Raw genomic sequence first — 21254 nt, forward strand, 5'->3', positions numbered from 1 at the left:
TACCTGTGAGTAGTGCTCAGGAGTTCAAATACCACTGCTGACAACCACACATGGCATGTAGTTGTTGCAGAAAGAAGACCTGGTGGCAGAGCTGGGGCTAAAAGCACAGATCTGCTCCACGGTCAACAAAGATATGCTCTAGCTGAGAGTAAGGCATGACTAGGGCTAGAGAATTCTCAATACCACCACCACCAAGCCACAGCTCTCAGCATTATCTGGAGGAAGCCATGACAGTTAAACTGGTAAAATACAATATGCATTAGTGTAGCTATCAACTATCTGGCTCACAAGGATTGCAATCCAACATGTTTATTCATAGATGCTTGAGCACTGTGTGTGCTGCTGAGCCTGTACTTTTCCTTCCCTGACTAAAGGTCTCTTTCGCCCAAGTAAGACATCCACGTGCACAGTTAAAGTACACAACTTCCTCCCAAATAATTTTGGGAACAGTAGTTTGTTATAATGGTAGTAAGGGGAAAGGTAAAAGACCCCTGGATGGTTACATCCAGTCAAATGGGGTTGTGGCATTCATCTTGCTTCAGGCCAAGGGAGTCAGTGTTTGTCTATAGACAGCTTTCCAGGTTATGTGGCCAGCATGACTAAACCGCTTCTGGCTCAATGGAAACACAGTGACAGAAACCAGAGCGCATGGAAATGCCATCTACCTTCGCGCCACAGTGGTAACTATTTATCTACTCATGCTGGTATGTTTTCGAACTGCTAGGTTGGGAGGAGCTGGGACAGAGCAATGGGAGCTCACCCCATTGCATGGATTCAAACCGCTGACCTTCTGATCGGCAAGCCCAAGAGCCTCTGTGGTTTAGACCACAGCACCACCCGTATCCCCCTAATGGTAGTAGGAACTGTAGGTCTGTGAGGAGGAAACTACATTGCCCATGGTCTTTAGCAAAGAGTTGGATCTTAGATTTGTTATCATATATAGTTAAACTAGCACAATAAATGCCAAAAGCTAGTAAGTGATTCTGGTATATTCTGAAGCATGAAAGCAATCCAGCATAATGGCCCTACAGTGGTAAAGAAAGTATTGCAGAGGACAATTTAAGGGAGTGGGACTCTATAATATAGCAGTCAGAAGCCAGGCTGCTTTTTTTAAAAAAAATGGACACAAGATTATAAAGACTGAAATATAGCCCTGTCTGGTTTTAAAGACACAAAGCAAAAACATGCCTTTAAAAAATATTGTTACAGTGGTACCTCGGGTTACAGATGCTTCAGGTTACAGACGCTTCAGGTTACAGACTCCACTAACCCAGAAATAGTACCTTGGGTTAAGAACTTTGCTTCAGAACGTGAACAGAAATCGTGCGGCGGTGGCACAGCAGCAGAGGGAGGCCTCATTAGCTAAAGTGGTACCTCAGGTTAAGAACAGTTTCAGGTTAAGAACGGACCTCCGGAACGAATTAAGTTCTTAACCCGAGGTACCACTGTACTGTTGTTAGTAGCATCAGTAGTTGCACATCAGGTGTGGTATGACCAAAGTGTAGATTCCTATAAAATGTGTATAATTTAAATTGGGGGGGGGGGGCAGGTAGGTTGCATTACCAAAACAAAAAGTCTGCACAAAATGAAATCAGATGGACCTATGACTGAACATCAACAAAATTGAAATAGGATGTAATTATCTTGCTCTGTCCATCCATAGCTAGAAGATCTACACCTGTTTAGTTTGGGGGGGAATAGACTGGGGTGGGGGGCTCAATAAAATGCTACTGCTATCACCTTTTGAGGGCAAAACAATGGTGACAGCACCACACATACACCTAGCATAAGAGGGAGAAAAAAGAAAAGGCATTTTTAATGGGGGAAGGACTATTTTTTTATTTAAAAAATATATTAAAGGTAAGGTAAGCGTGTGTGTGTTACACACACACATGCACTGACTCTTCGCAAAAAAATCTGAAGCACACACACACACACACGGATTTTGCCATTCTTGAATAGGGCAGCAAAACTAGGATGACCATTTCCATATTACATTCAGTTTCTTACATGTGCATGTACATCATTTTATTACTCAGTGCTTGATGACTGTACCTGAAAGTGTGTACTGACTTAACTGAAAAGCATTGTGGGTTACGTGATGTGACTGTTTTACCTGTTGTGTTAAGTTTGTTATGGCTCATTCACAAATGCAACCAGTTGCTCAATTAGGACACATTTGCAACATACATTTAACACATATTTAAACCACGTGGCTTCCCCCAAGGAATCCTGGGAACAATAGTTTAACCCTAAAAGGTACACCTCCCAGCACCCATAACAAACTCAGTTCCCCAGGATTCCCAGGATTATTTGGGAGAAAGCATATGGTTTAAATATATGGTAAGGCTGTGGTAATACAGTGTAATACAGTGGTACCTCAGGTTAAGAACTTAATTCATTCTGGAGGTCCGTTCTTAACCTGAAACTGTTCTTAACCTGAAGCACCACTTTAGCTAATGGGGCCTCCCCCTGCCGCTGCGCCGCCACCACACAATTTCTGTTCTCATCCTGAAGCAAAGTTCTTAACCTGAAGCACTATTTCGGGGTTAGCGGAGTCTGTAACCTGAAGTGTCTGTAACCCAAGGTACCACTGCAGCTTGTTCCTATGTCCACCTTCTGGCAAAAAGGACCCACAAAGCTTAACACAGATACAAAATGCCAGGCAAAAAAAATTAAATTGTAAAAAGTTTAAGGGGAAAATACTATTGCGTGTCGAGGTCCTCAGGTCCACCCCAATAACTCACACATCACACAGAATTTTTGTTTAAGGTTTTTGGCATAATTTTGGCCACAACTTTATTAAAATACAAATTTGTGAGTGGTTGCTTAGGCATTGGTTGCAACTATCTGCCCCCACCATGGGGGACAGACTGACATTCCGCACGATGCGAAAGTCAGAATGGGGGAATACACTTGGGGGTTACGCGGAGCAGGGAACCTGCCCTCACCCCAAATGCAACCAGGAGCTCATTGCTATGGCCCGAGCCCCCTTGACAGAGTGGACAAGCAATAGTTAGCCCCCAATTCCTTTAACGGAATCCCTTGCAGCAGCAGCATTAGAGGGGCAGGCACAGCCAATCCATGCCCCTCAACCAACCAAACCATAAACCAATGCCTAACCGCCACCGAGCACTCAAGCTCGCCGCCAACCACTCACAGCTGCAACCCCACCTTCAAACCCAACACAGAATTTAACCTTGTGTCATTTCCCAACGGGGAAAGATGCACACCATCGTCCCTGAAAAGGACGGCCTCCTTGAAGGTGATATTGGGGTGCGCAATCACGGAACCACCATGAGCAATGACTGTTTTCATTGCCACCTTATTAACGCGCTTTCTGGCTCCTTCAGTGGCAGCTGGACAGCGACTGCCACGCCAGGTGCGCCTCTGCAGCAACTGGGACCAAAAAACTTTCACACCCAGTAAAAACTCTGCCAATTCAGCCAGGTCCTTTTGAACTGTAAAACGTAAAGAACAACAGTCCGTGGCAGGCAGATCATTTCCCCCTAACTGCAGCATGATAGCTGTAGGGGGCCCCTCCAACCTCACATGCTTCCGAACAAGGGGAAGCAATTCGGCCCACAGCATTCCACGCCTGGACAGCCAAGACACTTGCGCGTGTTGAGGAAGGCCAAGACTGAGTCCAAGTCTAGACTCCCTTGCTCTGATACCGGCCCAGTAGACAATGCTGTGGCCCACAATGCGAACAGCAGCCACACCTAAGAGAAGACAAGCAAAATTAAGTATGGGTGATCAACGATGTCTATGCACATATCCACAAAATGCATTGGACTTCCAAAGGCCCATGTTCTTAATTCTTTCTACAGACAGTCCCCAATGAGCTGCTGTAGTGGCAGCACCATTGCGGAAAGAATGAGGGGCGTAACCTGCTGCTTTCAAACCACAAGCTGCAATCGCTTTCCGCATCACCTTAGCAAATTGATGCCTAGCCAATGGGGCGCCATCCTCATGAATAAGGAATGGACCCTCCCCCGTGGCCTGAGATCCAAATACCTGGAGGTATCCTCTACCGGGCAAGGACCCTTATTCCCAGTGGCAGGCAGCCTAAGAGTGGCACCCCTGCCTAACTGGTCTGTCTTCGAATTCCGGATAAACAGGACCACCTCCGAAGGGGATAAAGTTACGTCCTGCAAAAGCAGTCCCCTTGACTCTCTGCCACAGGTGAACTCCAATACCACCTCACCTACCCTCAGGGCGCCAAAAAGGCTAAAGAAAAGGCGGCTGAAAAAAGCTGTGCTACATATTTGAACCAGCAAATGCTCCTCAACTTTAAGCGCATGCTGGTCAGCAAATCAAAAGTTATAGGCTTCCTTACCACAGGGGATAGAGTGCCCAGCCTACCCCAGCCTTGCGCACCACAAATTTGGCGCAAGGGTCTTTATTAAAAAAGGCTTTGCAGAAAAAGGAAATGGCCGTCGGTTGGATCCTGAGCGTCCTGGCCACTTGGCCCAATTGGAAGAGGTGGGCCATCCTATGAAGTTGGAGCCTATTCCAACCGTCCAAGGCCCTGTGCACGACAAACTTTTTTCAAGGGTCTCTGAAAATTAAGCTTCACTATAACAGACATTGCAGCGGACTGAATTCTGATAGTTTTTTCAGCACATCCAATCTGTAGCAGGTGGGCCAAATCCTGCAGGATGTGCTCAGCGTATGGGGGCAAGTTCCTCTGAAGGCCAAGCGCTGTCAACTAAAACCCTAAGAAATCAGTCCAGGCCTTCTCATAAGAGCTAAAAAGCAGAAGGGGAATGGAAGCTGCTACTCCCTGTAATTACTAATTGTTGTCAAAGTGCAACAGGTGGTCCGGAAAAGTCCGGTAATAGCTGATTGTCTGGAGCCCAGGATCTGAAGCACTCCATCTGAAAATGGGATAGAGTGTCAGCAATATCATTAGAGGATCCCATAAACAGGTGAACAGCAAGCACAATATTAAACCTTAAGCAGTACAGCTCAAAAGCATGAGCGGAGGGGCGGAGACTCTGCTGGAGCATGTGGACTGTTCTGCCAAGATGCTCACCACTGCCTGGTTATCCGACCAAAAGCAGATCTGACGGTCACTGAACTCCTGGTCCAGATGTGAACTGCTACTACAATGGGGAAAACTCAAGCAAAGTTAGGTCACATGGTAGCCTCACCACACTAGGCTTGAGGCCATGGCTTTGCACACCAGCAGCACCTGAAATAAAAACCAAAGGCCAAAGATCCAGCAGCATCAGCATGAACCTGAAAATCGCTGTGCAGGTTCAAGGTATCCTGCCATGTAAGCGTACACGAAGGTAAGGGGACCTCGGGCCGCAGACAGCCTGGCCAAGTAGGAACAGAAGGGGCAGCCTGGGACAACCAATCTGCATGCAAGATTAATTAAATGACCCAGGAAGATCGGATCTGATGAAGCATCACTTACTTCATAAGAAGTATTACAAAATAACTTCATTCCAGGCAGACAGCTTCTCCATAGGCAAGCGGTATGTTTGAGCAACAATATCCCTCTGGATCCCCAAATAATGATTGGCTTGCCCTGCCAGGCTCAAGGCCAGTGTACATGATGAAGAAGGGACCCCAGGCCATGAGACAACCTGGCCAAGCAGGAACGGAAGGGGCAGCCTGGAGCAACCACCCTGCGTGCAAAATTTAACTGACCTAGCAAATGATAGGATTTGACAAAGCAACACTTGCTTCAGAAGAAGTATAACAAGAATAACTTCCTTGAAGGCAAACAGCTTCACCACAGGCAAGCAGATGTTTGAGCAACGGTATCCAGCTAACCCCCAAATACGTTACTGCCTATGAAACACCCAGCTCCTCAGAGGAATAAAGGGTGTCTAGCAAGCCTACAGAGGCTGGTGTCATGTGAACCAGCCAGTAAAATAATACAAAAAATGGTAAGGTAAAGGTAAAGGTACCCCTGCCCGTACGGGCCAGTCTTGACAGACTCTGGGGTTGTGCGCCCATCTCACTCAAGAGGCCAGGGGCCAGCGCTGTCCAGAGACACTTCCGGGTCATGTGGCCAGCGTGACAAAGCTGCATCTGGCGAGCCAGAGCCGCACACGGAAACGCCATTTACCTTCCCGCTGGTAAGCGGTCCCTATTTATCTACTTGCACCCGGAGGTGCTTTCGAACTTCTAGGTTGGCAGGCGCTGGGACCGAGCAGCGGGAGCGCACCACGCCGCAGGGATTCGAACCGCCGACCTTTCGATCGGCAAGTCCTAGTCGCTGAGGCTTTAACCCACAGCACCACCTGCGTCCCACAAAAAATGGTACCCCCAGTTAAATGAGTATAGACTCACACTGTTCAATCCAGAAAGGCGCTAAAGGACTCGAGCGCTGCACAGTCTATTGCGCAACCCATCGGCATCGCCTTATCAATATAAGGAGCCCCATCCCAATTAAAGCCCAACCACTTAAAATTGCGGGTGAACCAGCAGCAGCCTAATAGTCAATTCAGTATAGCATATTGCCAACAAGGCACCTCTTCCAATTTTGTGGTAAGCTCAACCGCCTGCTCCAAAGACGTGAACTTCGCAAAACAATTCCTTAAGGATAGCGTCATTCACTGAGGTGCCTTTGGGATGCGATAAATAAGGATCAGATGGAATTATATGGGGCTTTCTTAGGGGTCCCACCATACGATCCAATGCTTCCTAACCTTCTTTCTGGCTACCTTAGGTGGCTCTCTAACTGACTTTTGATTTGCTGTATTCCAAGCCACTGGCTAAAAAAAGCCAGAGGAATCCTAAACCTTGAGAAAACCCTTCCCACAAGCACAAAGTCGCTGACCCATCTAGATACCTTTTAGCCAGGCTTTCAAGGGAGATAATTTTATGGGAATATGGGCCAGAGATAAGGAGCTATTGCTTGCCAGCTCCCAGCCCCCGCTTGGGCAGGGGGCGCCTTGTGCTGCCACCATGATGTGTAAAATTTACAGGGCTGACGCTATCCAGAAACCCTTAAACAATAAAGCTGTCACCGAGCCAGCTTCCTGCACACCAGTTTCAGGTTCTACTGCTCAGGGAATTTCCATTTGAAATGTGGAGCTGCGCAAGTGGTCCACACGTCCCCATCCCTGCGATCCCAGCAAGCTGTGGGGATGATGGCAGCCCTGCGTCTAACATTCCCATCATAGTGAATTGCTACTTATAGAATCGTAGAGTTGGAAGGGACACCAACAATCTTCTAGTCTACTCCCTAATAATAATAATAATAATAGTAATAATAATAATAATAATAATAATAATAATAATAATAATATAATAAATAAATATACCCCACCCATCTAGCTGGGCTTCCCCTGGGTGGCTTCCAACAAAATATTAAAATACAGTAATGCATCAGACATTAAAAGCTTCCCTAAATAAGGCTGCCTTCCGATGTCTTCTAAATGTCTGGTAGTTGACATCTGGTGGGAGGGCTCTCCACAGGACAGGTGCCACCACCGAGAAGGCCCTCTGCCCGGCCCCCTGCAACCCGGCTTCTGTCCAGTTAGAACGATGGGGGAGCATGCAGCTGTCCCATACAGGGACCAATCCTGCAACCTAGGCATTACTGGCACCACGTGCTGACCCGTTGAGCTAACCAGGATGATCCTTAAAGACCTGGGACAGCCTCACCCAGACCCCATAGAGGTCCAAGGTGACATCTTAATCGTCATCAGAGCCCAGGAATGAAGTACCTGTGAGGAAGTGTAAGCATCATCCCTGCTCCTTTTTGCGCTCCTCCTGGACTGCCGCCTCCGAAGAGCTTCCTTCTGGAAGAAGGCACCTGGGGCATCAGCAAGTCATCCTCTGCAGGAGAGACAAGCTCTGGAGGCATCTGCAAAGGCCCTGCCATAGTCTGCAAAAAACTAAACAATGTGAGGAACCGGTGAAACCAATGCTTCGTGCAGCACATGGGGGCGCTATTCAGGCCGGAAATTGCTGCCAGAGGTTATCGAATTCTCGAGCAAAACCCTAGGATCACCTGCTAGGCCAGATATAAATGTTTCCAATGAGGTAACAGACTTGAGGCAGTCCAGGTACCCCTGCTTGCCCTTTTAGAGGGAAGCACCCCCTCAAGAAACCCAAATTTATTTTGATTTGTTTTGTTATAACAATGGCTAAGTAAAGTATATGAACCCTGTCTCCCAGGACCCAGTCCTGCACTCTAGCCACTAAGCCACAATGGCTCGTCTCTAAAATATTTTCTTTACAATTAAATTATACAGGCTGCAATGTCAGCCTAAAATAATGCAATAAAAACAAGTGCTGCAGTACCCCAGCAAACTAGGCCTCAAAAATGGCGCTCCCGCCAAAAAGAAGCAGGGAAGGTGGCGATCACAAGGGGGCCTGCTCCCAGGCCCCAATTAGGCCACGCCTGCCTCCCTGCAGCCCTGGCAGACACCAGGGAAGGCCTGCCAGGCTAACAAGGCCAAAACCGGCCCTTTAAGGAATAGGGCGGGGGGAGCTCACAGCAAGGCCTCCTAAGGGCCTGGCAAGGCCAGAGGCACCAGGCGCCGCCGAAAAAGGCCTAAAAACGGCCGCCCAAGGCCAGGCCGAGGCTTCAACGTTAAGGTAAGCTGGGGGGGTAGGGGGGGTAGGGGGGAATTAAAAGACCAAAGGGGAAAGCAGAGTAAAAGTAAAAGAAAATATTACACAGAAAAAAGAAAATTTAATAGGACTAAAATATCAATTAAATAGAAGCTAGCGCAATTAAAGCAGGCCAAAGACACAAGGTAATTTGTAGAAAAATACAACCGTCTCCCTTCACTGTGATCAATCCGCTGCACGGGCGAAAAGAGGAAGCCCTAGCCTCGTGCAAGGAGTTTTAGCATTTCTGGCTGTCAATCAATAAATGGCAACATTAATTTCTTCCCAACAACAAGGGAAGCCCCAATCGCATCAGTGGCCAACGATCAGTTAGCCCGCCCCCAACTTTGGAGTGTCCTGGTGGCCCCCACCGCAACACATGCTCTCCATGAAGGAGAACACGCTTCATCTTATCAAACCAACAACTGAAAGCCAAATACTGATTCCTTCTGCCTAAGGCAAAGGTCAGTTCCCACGCACCCACCCTGCAAATGTCAGGAAGCTATAGTAAATCCTCAAACAGCAGCTCCTCCTTATGAGAGGGGCAAGTGGGAAAGCTTGTTCCTTTGTCATGGACTGGCTGGATACAGAGGAGTGGAAGAAGACCAAAGCTGGGGAACCCCCAAGGGAGGGCAGCTCAGATCCAGGGGTTTGGTGGTGGGACAACGATCTATGGTCAGAGGGTGCAGACTGGGAGGAAGAGGAGGAAGAAACTGAAAAGGCAACAGGCTTTGTGGTGTCAGAAGCAGCAGCAGGGTTTAGTGCAGGGCTCGGCAACCTAAGGCCCACGGGCCACAAGCAACCCACGGGGGTCATTTAACCGGCCCATGAGCCGCCACTGAACCAAGCCACCTGCTTGGTGAGTTCCCACATGCTGCACTAAACCAACACAATGCGGTGCAGGGACTTGCTTCCGTGGCGCTGGAAATCAAGTCTGCGCAGTCCATGTTGGTAGCTTCAAGAACCCTGAGTACTTATGCAGTAATGGTAAGATGAAGCTAGTATGAATGTCTCTGTAATACAGGCACTATAGAAGCACATGCTCTGTTGTTTCTATTTGACCAGAGTCACAGGGGCATTGTCTCTCCGGACAAGGACAGCCGAGGGGAGGGCATGACATAGAACCAAGGCCCTCCGGTGCTTAGGGACTTTAAGTTTAGCTAGATATGCCATAGGGTAGGCAGAGTACCTGGAGGATTCACTGGCAATAAAAGTTGGAGTCCAGGCTAGATCCAATTGGCGCTCAGTGTCTACTACACGTTGTTTTATGAGAGCTTTGGCTTGGTCGTATCCCATGTTGAGTAGAAAGCCTTGAATAAAGAGCTAACTTCATTGACATTTGGTGCTTTCTTTTATTGCTGATCTACGCATGACTCCGGCTGCTGACAGCCTTGGTGAATCAAACATAGTATCTCCGCTGCAGCAAGTGGGGGATATGCGAGTGTGAATCAGCCATGAAAAGGCACGTGAGAGCACACTTCAGATACATCAAGGATGTCCTTTGGATGGAGAGCTAAAACACAGCACAGTCAAGGCTAGTGATGGGCAGTTCTGTTAATTTCAGTTCTCTCAACTTCTCATTTATCCAATTTTAAATTCAGTTCCCCACCTTTCTGCAGCAATTTGTGATTAAAAACAAACAAACTTCATGAAAATCTCTGTGTTTTAGTGTGAATTTCTCCTAATGCACATGTTCATGCAGCTTTGACACCACATTTTTGCAAGCAATGTCCCCTAATATATGCATGTTTGTAAACATTCTTTAGTTGCAGAAATGCACCCCAAAATTCAGAGAAGTGCAAAATTCAAAAGATAGCTGTGTTTTGGTTCTCATACTGTTTTGGAAAGTGTGAATTTGATAAATTCACCTTTATATATGACCTGAATTGAAATTCTCTCCCATCACTAGACAAGACACTATCAGAGGCTCTGTTATCAATAGCATTGCATGGGAAGTGCAGGAGCAGTATCTAGTGGAGAAGGTAGGAGGAACAGCGTACACCACTGTTACTCATACTATAAAGAGTTGCTGTGCTATATGTGCTGACCTCACTAGTCCAGCTGAATGAGAAATCAACATGAGAACAAGCACAACCCTTGGATAGGTTTATATGTGACCCTGATCCTGCCTGCATTTCACCACCCTCAAAATTCATGGGGTGGTGGCCAAGAGACTGCTGAAATTATTTTTGGAGATTAACTGAAAAATAAGCTATTGTTTACTACCACGGCAAGTAGACAGGGGCTGATCCAAAATATGTGTGACAGAAACTGCAAATGGACAGCGCAAAAGCAATCAGATGTCTAATTAACAAGGCAACATTGAATAAAAGGTGTGTTGCCTATCCCAACTGGGAAGCTGAACAATGTCTTGGTGGCCATTGGTCCTGGATTTGCAAGCCAACACCTACACCATTTGCCATGTGGTATATTCCGTATTGTTTTTCACCTGAAATGATAATACAGGAATGACCAATAGCAGGTGGCATGGTGGGGCAGCCGCAGTGCTCACCTGACCTCCAGGCATGTTGCTGCTCCTTACTAGGTAAGGGGGGGGGGAAAGGTAAAGGACACCTGGATGGTTAAGTCCAGTCAAAGGTGACTATGGGGTTGCGGCGCTCATCTCGCTTTCAGGCTGAGGGAGCTGGCATCTGTCCACAGACAGCTTTCTGGGTCATGTGGCCAGCATGACTAAACCGCTTCTGGTGCAATGGAACACCATGGCAGAAACCAGAGTGCCCAGAAATGCTGTTTACCTTTCCGCCACAATGGTACCTATTTATCTACTTGTACTGGTGTGCTTTCAAACTGCTAGGTTGGCAGGAGCTGGGACAGAGGAACAGGAGCTCACCCTGTCATGGGGATTCAAACCTCTGACCTTCTAATCAGCAAGCAAAAGGGGCTCAGTGGTTTAGACCACAGAGCCAGAGGAGAGGGGCAAGGGGTGGCAAGGCAGCCAATGCACCAATGGGAGCACCAAATTGGCTCTACTGATGTGTTTGCACCATGCCATCCTCAGTAAGCAGTAAGTGACACAACCAACCAGGGGTTAGCTGAATGCCATGTCACCACCACCCCATCCACTGCTGAGGTCAACCAACAAAAGAAAATGTGTGTTTTTGGTGAGAATGCATCCTGGCTTTGTAATATGAACTTGGTGGCTTCTCCCCCATCTCCTGATTTCTCCCAGTCATATAGCTGTTCAAGATGCATGATCCTTTGGGGGTTATATGTCTAGTGGTCTTAGGCATCACACAGACAGTGAGGCCCAAGGCCAGACTTAAGGCTCATCTTATCTTATTTTGTGGTAAGAGAATTAACACAGGTCTCCAGGTAGCTGTGCATATTGAAGCTAAGATCGTGTGGATGACCCTTTTTTATTTGTTGTAATCTTTTTGGTGATCATGACAATATATGAGGAAATTATGAGGAGAGGAGTTTACCATTCTTGTATTTCTTTTCTTTGTTACAAGTTTATATGACTTATTTGAATTACAACTTTGTAAACATAATACTTTAATATATATGTATATGGTTGCATGTCACCCCAATCTCTGAGCTGTGCAAGATTTCAGGGGTTCCAAACACTTACCCAGAGTTCGTGTTTCCTTTTGGGAATGAGGCACAGCAGAGACAGTGGTGTCTTTGAGATATATGGTTTATTTACACACATATAAAACCTGAGCCTGCAATGGAGGGATTCATAGAATTAACACCCCCAAAAGGGTCTTGCTTCTCCCATAGCTACAGTCTTTGATTCAAACACTGTGCTTTGTGTTTTTTCCCCCTTTTCTAGCCTGCAACTTTACCTCTAGGTGACATTACACACACTTCACTTTAAACTCTGACTTTTGTCTTTTTAACTATCTAAGAGCTTGAGCAAGGAGCCCCACCCATTCAACCCCTCTCTTTTACTTTCTTAATGGCCCGTGACATTTCCCTTTGTTCTCATTTAATGGCCCTTCACCCAGGCAATTACCTGAACACAGGAAGCTAGCCTGGCCTGATTAGCTTTTAGCACTTACTGGATTCAGGAATTTAGAGGTCTGGCACCGCCAAACTCATAACAGTATTTCTCAATCTGAATTTTCACATAGGGAAGACTGATTCACATATGCACACTCCATTGCTTCATTGAAAACCAAGATCATATCTCTAGAAGATGCTTAGAACAAATTCACATTATATGTACATCACTTGATATCATATTGGTCTCATTCAGTGAGCTCGAGCTGAACATGCAAACTTTCTCCATTTCAAGGTGTTGTATCTGGGTTAATATTAAGTGAGAGGGGAGTTCTGTTCTGGTTTGTTTGATTGGTAATGGCTGCTTCATATTGCCATCATCAACTGACAATCATGCATTTATGAACAAGACCTGAATCTTAGAGGCCTATTATAGATATTCGTATTTTGTCAATGGCTTTTGTCATTAAGCTTCGGTTGCTGAGGCAATATAACTCAGGTCTATATTTTAGCAAAGCCTCTGTAGTGCTGGACTTGAGCCTAAGATGACCATGTTCCAGCCCCTCATTGGTGACCAATTGCGAGTAGATATCTCTCAGTCACTATCTCCCAATTTGTTTCCTACCATATTTGTATGCAAACAAAATAACAAAGCACCTTGGTACCCTTGGGGCACATCAGTATGTGGATGATACCCAGCTCTACCTCTCTTTTAAATCAGAACCAGTGAGGGCAGTGATGGTCCTGTGTGAGTGTCTGGAGGCGGTTGGAGGATGGATGGCGGCTAACAGATTGAGGTTGAATCCGGACAAGACAGAGGTACTGTTTCTGGGGGACAGGAGGCGAGCAGGTGTGGAGGATTCCCTGGTCCTGAATGGGGTAACTGTGCCCCTGAAGGACCAGGTGCGCAGCCTGGGAGTCATTTTGGACTCACAGATGTACATGGAGGCACAGGTCAAATCTGTGTCCAGGGCAGCTGTTTACCAGCTCCATCTGGTACGTAGGCTGAGACCCTATCTGCCTGCGGACTGTCTCGCCAGAGTGGTGCATGCTCTGGTTATCTCCCGGTTGGACTACTGCAATGCACTCTACGTGGGGCTACCTTTGAAGGTGACTCGGAAACTACAATTAATCCAGAATGCGGCAGCTAGACTGGTGACTGGGAGCGGCCGCCGAGACCATATAACACCGGTCTTGAAAGACCTACATTGGCTCCCAGTATGTTTCCGAGCACAATTCAAAGTGTTGGTGCTGACCTTTAAAGCCCTAAACGGCCTCGGTCCAGTATACCTGAAAGAGCGTCTCTACCCCCATCATTCTGCCCGGACGCTGAGGTCCAGCGCCGAGGGCCTTCTGGCGGTTCCCTCATTGCGAGAAGCAAAGCTACAGGGAACCAGGCAAAGGGCCTTCTCGGTAGTGGTGCCCACCCTGTGGAACGCCCTTCCAGCAGATGTCAAAGCGATAAACAACTACCTGACATTCAGAAGACATCTTAAGGCAGCCCTGTTCAGGGAAGTTTTTAACGTGTGATATTTTACTATATTTTTGGTTTTTATGGAAGCCGCCCAGAGTGGCTGGGGAGGCCCAGCCAGATGGGCGGGGTATAAATAATAAATTATTATTATTATTATTATAAATCACAAATAATAATTAGCAAGTTCCCATTTCTGTAATACTGGCAAGTGGCAGAAAATGCAGAAAATACATTTGGAGAGGGTTATAGAGTCATAGAGTCTGTTGCTTCTGCTGCTTCTTTCGTTGTACTGCTGTACGCAGAGCCTGAAGAATCATATGTTGATTATTGAGGATATTGTAGTTGGTCAAATTTAACAGCTTGTTGAAATTAGCCTCTGAATACTGCAGCGCGCCAGTAGCAAATGGGGTAAATACAGTGCTGCTGACATCAGCTTGGCCTTCCTCCATCTCACTAGGACTGCGTTCTACACCTATGGAAACAAGATGGAAGGAAATAATGTGTGTTATAATCCATATGATATGCAATTATCTTTTTGCCATTTTAGTAGAATCACTTCGCATCAAGATCAAGAAGAAAGATTTGGGGGGGGGGAATGTGTGTGGATAAGCTCAACATCAGGATTTTCAGAAAATGCCGCCCCTAAATAAACCAGAGCTGGGGAACCTCTGGTGCCCTAGATGCTGTTGAGCTATAACTGTTACTATTCTGACCACTGACCATGTTGGCTGGGGCTTGTGGGTCCAACAATATATGGAGAGCCACAAGCCCCCCCCCATCACTGGTCAATAACTTCTAATTTCATTAGAACATTGAAATAAGTTGAGGGGGCTGTAATGCATCACAAGAGCAGCCAAGCTTCACATCCTTATCAAGGAGTCAGAGAGGAGAGTATGAGCATATTCATCACTGCTTGTTAATTGCTCAGCCACTTCAGTTTCCTGTGAGAAACTGGCAAGAAATCTCTGCCCATTTATTACTAGGCTATTTGACACAACCTCATCTTGGTAAAACACGCTGTCAGAATGGATGAGATGAGGAAAATCTTGAAGGTAACTGAAACCAATTTGAGGTTGTGATGTTTGGGCAATTGTGTTTATGGTCTATATTTGTATATATTTATAATAAAGGGGAGAAGATCTCCATCTGCCACATTCATCTCGGTTTTTAATGCAGCAGTGCAACAAGTGCTGAGTGAATGGGTTGAAGACTAGAAGTTGAAGGCTAGAAGCTAGAAGGAAGATTGGAAAAAGTAGACTGGGTTGGGGGTAAAAGATGATGAGTCAGTGGAACAAAATAAGACAGATTGAAGTGAGGATGCTACATAGAACCCAGGGTCCATGATCCAAAGAGCCACCATGCAGATGGAGGACAGCACCTCACACACCCAGAGCTGCTCTTCTGTTTCCACTGCAGCACTTGCTACTGCCAAAGTGAGAACACAATTTTCAAATTGAGCAGTGGCTTTTTACTTGGGCAGCATAGAGTGCTATTGTCAAAAAGGGAAAGTCTGGGTATGCATGGAGCTTTTTTTGCTCTCTCCTGCATATGTCCTCTCTTTTGATCCCAGCCTATGTGTGTGTGTATGTCATGAAAATAAGCAGATAAGAAAGTCATGTTGTCTTCAGGAAGACTATCGCTCTTCTTTACTCACCAGGAGCTTTGTATTTTTGGAAGGTATCGCATACCAGGGGAAAATACAGCAATATGGGAGCCTTTGGACTCTCTGCTTTGTCGAAGAGGTAGCATTCCTTGAGATGCTTCCTGTCTTCATCTGTCAGCACAACCTTGGGAAATGGAATGCCCTGCTCCGCATAGTATTTTGTAGCTAGATCCAATGGCTAGAGCATTAAACATGAACAACATCAGAACCCAAAGAGATATGGTTACAGCTTTCCTTTCTCAAAAGCTAGTAGTTGCACTAGAAGGATGATATGGCACTTATCAGGGATATTTGGGGTATGGGTACTCTTGTCTTGGCATAGGTAGGTGGATCAGATTTTCTAGCACTATGAGTATATAAAATGGTGATGATGAAGGAGGAGGACACAATAATAATTGTCCAAGGTCCAGTTGTCTAGGATGTCCACTGTCCTCTCCCAGGGGCTGTTTCTCTTTTGCTTGTTCTCTCTTTCCATGAAAATACTGAGGATCAGAAAGCAAAGCCATCTTTCTCCGCATTACTTCCCTTGTAAGAAGACTATGTAAAAAGCTGAAGCTAGCTCTTTGGTGGGAGGGAGAAATGGGGACCACCTGCCTGCCCCCCAGAATTACTGCATATGACTCAGTCGTCCTTGGAAGAAGAAGAAAATAATCCATTTTTATATCAAATGTGAAGCTACACCAAATAACTATATGGCATAGCACAAGTTCTTTTTCAAGCTCTTCCAGTCTTCTGTTAATATTTGAAGTAAAAATTAATGAAAAGACGAATGGTTATGATCAAGTTGCTAAAGATAATAAAAAGAATCTTCTCACCAATGTCTGTGATCCTCCACTATAATTTAAATGCAAAATAAGGTCCACTTTCCTCTCTGGCCTCAGAAGCGGTGGGCAGCTGGTATTGATGAAAAAAGCTGTGTCTGTCAGTTCCAAATATTCTGGTGTTTCATTCAACTTGTTGGGGAAATTATCTAGTACAGTATCTGAAAGGCAAATTCTTTAGCATTATATGCAATGTTGCAAAGAAAACTCATATATGTTATTAAAGACCAGGAGGACTCAATTAATTATGTATCATTAACAGGTTAATGATACTACAGTGCAGCCTTAATTTAGTTATTCATTGTTTATATTCTCTACATAGATGCCTCTTTTGATCACAAGTACCTTTTATACTTTCATTTTTTTCCTTCAACTTTTGAAATTTCAGTTGATCCAACAAAGCAATGATAGACCTATCAAGAAAGAAGCTATGTGCCCAAGACCCCAAATTATTTATCTTAGTTTGCCTTTACAGTGGTACCTGGGTTAAGAACTTAATTTGTTCTGGAGGTCCATCCTTAACCTGAAACTGTTCTTAACCTGAGGTACCACTTTAGCTAGTGGGGCCTCCTGCTGCCGCCACACGATTTCTGTTCTCATCCTGAAGCAAAGTTCTTAACCTGAGGTACTATTTCTGGGTTAGCGGAGTCTGTAACCTGAAGCATCTGTAACCGAGGTACCACTGTATAGTTCATACTAAATCCTAGCAGATTAAATTCAGGGAAACCAGAATGCATCCTGCTGTAGGGTTAGTGGAGAGGAGAGATAAACATTTTAAATTGTGCTTATTAGTACAGCATTGTTATCAACAGCAATTCTTTCCCCCATGCCTTATGATTGTTTTTCTGTTAATACATTTACAAAATATTTGTTTTGAAATGCTTAATAATTTCTTTTTAAAGAATCATTGCATTTACTGTATATCTCACCTTTCCTCCAGGGAACTCAAGGTGGGGTACATAGCTTGCTGACTCCCCAGTTAATTCCCACAACAAGAGGTTAGGTTGAGAGTGAGTGTCCAGCCCAAGACCACCCAGTCAACTTCATGGCTGAATGGGGATTTGAACCCTGGTCTCCCAGGTCCTAGTCCAACATTCTAACCTCTACACCACTCCCTAGGTTCATCTTTTAAATAACCAAAAAGGACCCCAGGTCACCATGACTAAAACAACGTAGTTGTAATGCCATTCCTTCAAACCTCCCTTACGTTTCTTCTTTTGCTACTCCAGTTCTCGGAAACAGACAAGCATGAAGTGTTTCTGGGAAGCCTGAACCTCAGAATAATTGTTAATGTAATGTAATGTATCTGCATAATGTATTCTGGGTGTACAAGGAACAAGAAGGGAGAACAGTCAAGGAAGAAATGAAGAATGACTGGCTGCACATGTTCCAAACATGCTCTGTTTTAGCATTCCCAGTCTAATCTCACTTCTGTTGTATCTGTTTTCAACAAATACTCTCCCTGTTATTATGAGAATTTCATTTCCCAGAAAGTGGAAGAAGCAACAAAGGAATCATCTATCTTTTACCTGGTTTTCACCAACAGGAAGGAACTGATCAACAAAGTGGAAGTACTGGGAAATCTGTGAGGAAGGGATCATGTCCTATTGAGCTTCATTTTAAGAGGCAATGGAAAGCTGAGTGTAGTCGGATGTGCACTTTAAGAAGGCTGATTTCCAAAAGGTTAAGGAACTACTGGGTGAGATCCCATGATAAGAAATACTCAAACAGAAGGGAGTCCAAGATGGGAGTTCCTAAAAGTGAACCATTGAAGGCACAAATGCAGACAATTCCAATAAGAAAGAAAATTGGGAGGCATCTAAAAAAATCAGTTTGGCTGCATAAGGAGAACTGAGATTTAAGAAGGGCATTTATTAAAAAATGGAAGAAAGGGGAAATAACAAAGGAATCATATACAAGAGTAGCCAACAGGCATAGGTCACTAGCAAGGCTCAACTTAGCTCACTTTAGAGAAAAATCCAATTACAGCATAAAAAATATAAAAAGAAAGTAAGGAATAGAAGTCAGTAGAAGAATGAGAAACTGCTCACTGGGCAGCAGATATACCCTTCCCAGTGGCCTTGACACAAAGATAAGACACTAATTAAAGACACAAAACAACAGCTGTGTTTGCTTTGTGCAATTTGGAAAATTACAGCCCCACTAGAATGTTCTAGCATATTCCAGCATTTACTGGCAGCTTCTGCCTTCCTAAAACTTAATACCTTGACACAAGCAAGTATTAGGTCTTCTGCGTGGAGAAGACAGAGAAATGCTGTTAGGTGGCAGAGAGAAGACAGAACTGCTCAACACCTACTTTGCCTCTGCCTTCACTCGAAAGAAAAGCAGGGCCCAAACTGGTGATAACAGAATAAACAATGCAAGGAGAGCGCTGAAGATGAAGCAAGCTGGTTTTCACCTACTCCAGAGTCCCCGGATTTGCAAATCTGTCCCCGGACAAATTCTGTTCCCAGAATGTCCCCAGATTTGCAAATCTGTCCCTGGGAAACGTAGCAGCAGCAGCCTCAGCAGCCCAGAGCCAGCCTGTTAGCGCTGCTCATTGCCATGGAGCCCGCCATTTTTCCTGCACCACGGCAGCGAGCATTTCCTGAAGCCAGCCAGAGCCAACTGCACTACCAGGCTGGCCCCTCCTGGGCAATGACCGCCTGCCCATGACTCCTGAGCCTCCCCTGATCTGTCAAAACAAAGGGGGAAAGAGATCAGGGAAGGCTCGGGAGTCACGGGCAGGCGGCGCGCCATTGCCCAGTTTTTTTAAAAAAAACTCTGCGCATTTATGTTTCACAGGGTGCAAAAGAAGGGCTTTGCACCTTTATACAATATGCATGTGTGCTTGGGCCCAGGGTCTTTTGCCTCACCATCCCCACTACTGACTCCCTGTTGCTACTCAGCTTTAATAATAAAAAAAGTGTCCCCGGATTCATTGAAAAAAATCTGGTAACCATAGGCTAGGACCCAAACCAATGGTTTCAAGTTACAAGAAAGGAGATTCCAAATAAAAATCAGAAAGAGCTTTCTGAGAGTAAGAGCTGTTTAACAGTGGAATGGACTCCCTTGGGAGGTTGTAGAGTCTCCTTCATTTTTAAGCAGAGCTTATATGGCCATCTGTCATGAGTGCTTTAGTTGACATTCCTGCATTGAGGGAGTTGGATGCCCTCAGGATCCCTTCCAACTCTACAATTCTATGATTCTGTGAAGAGGATGTGGCCCTTGATCAGGGAACTTTTGTGCACTACTGCGTATGCCCAGCACCATCTTGAGGCTATTTCTGCCCTGCCACCACTACTGGGCAAAGAGGCTGATTAACTGAAATGTGGATGGAAAAAGAAGTGGAGGCCAACTTGGGAGCTGGCAACTGCAGCTGGATGTTAACCAAGGAGGCAGAGGATTAGCTGTTTCTCCTCAGCTGAGAAACATGTAACATCCAGGTGTATGGTGCACACAGTCTTCTATGGGGAGAGGATCATAAGACATATCCAATACAAAAGAAAAGAGAAAGGGAAGAAGGGATCTGAGTAAATGAGTACAAGGGAATTACCTTTCCACATTGAAAACCTGTCATTCTCCAAGTATTTATTGTTGACTTTGAGGCCCCTCATGAAATTGCCATATTCTGCAACAATTGGCCGCATTGTTACAACATCTCTAAGCACATCGGTGAGGCTTCCGCTGGGGGTGAAGAGGCGTGTTGGCTGCACATCTGGCCGGCGAAGCTTGCTGGTCAGAGTACCATCTTCTGTGGAACACATGACAATTTTGTTTAGATCCCTTACTCAAAATGCACCTTGATAGTACCAATACAGCTACTGCTGCTACGAAGGGAAGCAGGTGGCACTGTGGTCTAAACCACTGAGCCTCTTGAGATTGCTGATCAGAAGGTTGGCGATTCGAATCCCCACAATGGGGTGAGCCCCCATTGCTCTGTCCCAGCTTCTGCCAACCTAGCAGTTCAAAAGCACGCCAGTGCAACTAGATAAATAGGTACCACTGCGACAGGAAGGTAAATGGTGTTTCTGTGCACTCCCTCTGCCTGAAAGCAAGATGAGCGCTGCAACCCCATAGTTGCCTTTGACCGGACTTAACCATCCAGGGGTCCTTTACCTTTTTACTGCTGCTGCTATTAACAGTAACAAATGCTTAAGGTTTTAAAAGGCATGTTTTTGCTGTGTGTCTTTAAAATCAGATAGGGCTGTATTTTAGCCTGTTTACTCTTCAATCCATTTTTGAGCAACCTCTATGTCATACAGTCCCACTCCCCTAAATTATTCTCTACCTTCATGATCCAAAATAGGCCAAAATAATTTACTAGCTTTGGGCATTTAACTATAAATCATGGCATTTAACTAAAAATTATAGCAAATCTAAGATCCAACTGTTTGCTAAAGACCACAGGAAATGTAGTTTCCTCCTCACAGACCGACCATTCCCAGTACCCTTAACAAACTACTGTTCCCAGGGGTGCCAACATGAATAAAATATTGCAAGTGGAGGGTAAGCCCCACCCTGCATAATCGATCACATGACTGGGCTCACCTGTACCATTTGAAGGGCAATGCCCATTAACTTTGTAGGGGCTCGGTCCCCTCAAATATTTTATTGGGGAGGGCGAAGGGATCTTGGCGCCTAGGAGTTGCCTGCTATCACAGTCCCCAAGATTCCTTGAGAGGAAATTGTGCACTTTAAATGTGCATTGCATGCACCTTAAATGTATAATGTGGATCTTCCCAGA

The 21254-nt window shown here is 45.5% G+C and overlaps 1 protein-coding gene across 1 annotated transcript in view; it reads right to left on the reverse strand.

Moving 5' to 3' along the window:
• Positions 1-14187: 14187 nt before the first annotated feature.
• Positions 14188-21254, reverse strand: part of LOC310852186 (cytosolic phospholipase A2 epsilon-like) — a 48047-nt gene continuing 40980 nt past the window's right edge. The window contains exons 18-21 of the mRNA XM_083755118.1: positions 20064-20261; positions 16502-16668; positions 15678-15864; positions 14188-14495 (exon numbers count right to left, since the gene is read on the reverse strand). Of these exons, the coding sequence (XP_083611244.1) occupies positions 14275-14495; positions 15678-15864; positions 16502-16668; positions 20064-20261 (773 nt within the window). The 3' untranslated portion in view covers positions 14188-14274. The remainder of the gene's footprint in view (positions 14496-15677; positions 15865-16501; positions 16669-20063; positions 20262-21254) is intronic.

The sequence above is a fragment of the Podarcis gaigeae genome (genome assembly GCF_964106915.1).
Source record: "Podarcis gaigeae genome assembly, chromosome: 1".
Taxonomy (NCBI): Eukaryota; Metazoa; Chordata; class Lepidosauria; order Squamata; family Lacertidae; genus Podarcis; species Podarcis gaigeae.